The sequence below is a fragment of the Exserohilum turcica genome (assembly GCF_000359705.1).
Source record: "Exserohilum turcica Et28A unplaced genomic scaffold SETTUscaffold_2, whole genome shotgun sequence".
Taxonomy (NCBI): Eukaryota; Fungi; Ascomycota; class Dothideomycetes; order Pleosporales; family Pleosporaceae; genus Exserohilum; species Exserohilum turcicum.
Window position 1 is genome coordinate 1 of NW_007360025.1, and position 1450 is coordinate 1450.

A 1450-nucleotide genomic window follows, 5' to 3' on the forward strand; every position below is an offset into this window, starting at 1 on the left:
CAAACTGGTTTACTACTCTGCCTTTCTCGGTGTAGTCTCTGAAGACGTCTAGTAACTCTAGGAGCTTATCTTGGGCCACATGAGATTCAGCCATAGTTAACGCTTGGAGAATCAGGTCTCTCGCCCAGTAGATGGCCTGCTCCGAGTTCTTGGCAGTTGGTTTTGGGGTAGAGGAGTTCTGGAAGGGGTTTCTGCCTCTATAGGCAGCCTCTGGCGAGAAGTTGGCTTGGCGCTTTTTTGGTGGTAGGATTGGGATTTCAAAGACGCTCTCTTGGCTGGCTGGTTGCTGGGTAGGAGTGGCTGGGTAGGGGTCCTCTCTGTCCATTTCCCTGTCGATCTGAGCCTCTGGGCCTAGGCTCTCTTGCCTCTGTTCTAGCACTTGGGCTTCGATAGTATCGCTTTCTGGTGGCATTCTGTTGCTGGGGTTCTCTTATTACTAAGCAGAGTGGTCTGTGTGTTTTTGTTTTGAGTGTGAGACGTGTCCTAACTGTCTGCTCCTATAGCTTATAGCTCCACAGCGCGCACGCTGCACGTCTTAAAACTTGCTGTAATTAGTTTCTTGTAAGGGATTTGTATATATTTAACAAAAATTACACCTATTCTAGAAAACTTGACGTTGGTGTGTGAATGCTAGCCTAAGAAGGCTGCTTAGTAAGTAAATAACTAATTACTTCTAGAATCGCCCACACAAAACTACTATTACTACTTCTACTACTACTACTACCACTACTACTACTACTACTACTACTACTACTACTACTGCTACTATACTTATAGTTCTTTATTATATACTATAGCCTAACGTGGTTCATAAGCGAGTCGGCCACCCAAGCGAGTCGGCCACTTTGTACCGGCGCGTCGACGTTAACACTATAACGCGTTATGTCTTAACCACACAATTATTTGTTAATCTATTCTAAATCTAATCTTTAACTTGCTCTTTTTAACGTCCAATCGCAACGTGTTTAAAGCTAAAGACGTGCTGCTTCTATCTATAACGTGCCTCGAACTACTCTCTAAGACTAACGCGCTGGAAAGCGCTTTCAACGCGACTGCGAACCGAATTCAAAGCGCCTAAATAAGCTAGAAGAGGAGGCTATTGTTAGGCGTATTCTTGAAGAGTCTACGGGAGGATTTGCCCCTATAAAGGCTGAGGTTCGAGCAATAGCTGATAAACTGTTAGAGGAGCGTGGTGGCAACCCTGTTGGCAAGAACTGGGTTGACAACTTTGTTAAGCGGACTCCTGAGCTCCGTACGCGCTGGAGCCGTCCCTATGATCACCAGCGAGCCGCCTGCGAGGATCCAGTGGCTATCCAGCGCTGGTTTGACTTAGTCCAGGCGACAAAGCAGAAGTGGGGTATTGTGGACGATGATATCTACAACTTTAACGAAACTGGCTTTATAATAGGCAAGATTTTATTACAGTTAGTTATCACAGGCTTAGAAGGAT

General features: G+C 45.7%; 1 protein-coding gene across 1 annotated transcript; it reads right to left on the bottom strand.

Moving 5' to 3' along the window:
* Positions 1-13: 13 nt before the first annotated feature.
* Positions 14-412, bottom strand: SETTUDRAFT_19007 (uncharacterized protein; the record flags this gene model as incomplete). The annotated part of the gene is made up of 1 exon (XM_008026673.1): positions 14-412. A coding segment is annotated over one exon (399 nt), but the record flags the coding sequence as incomplete, so codon positions are not given.
* Positions 413-1450: the final 1038 nt, after the last annotated feature.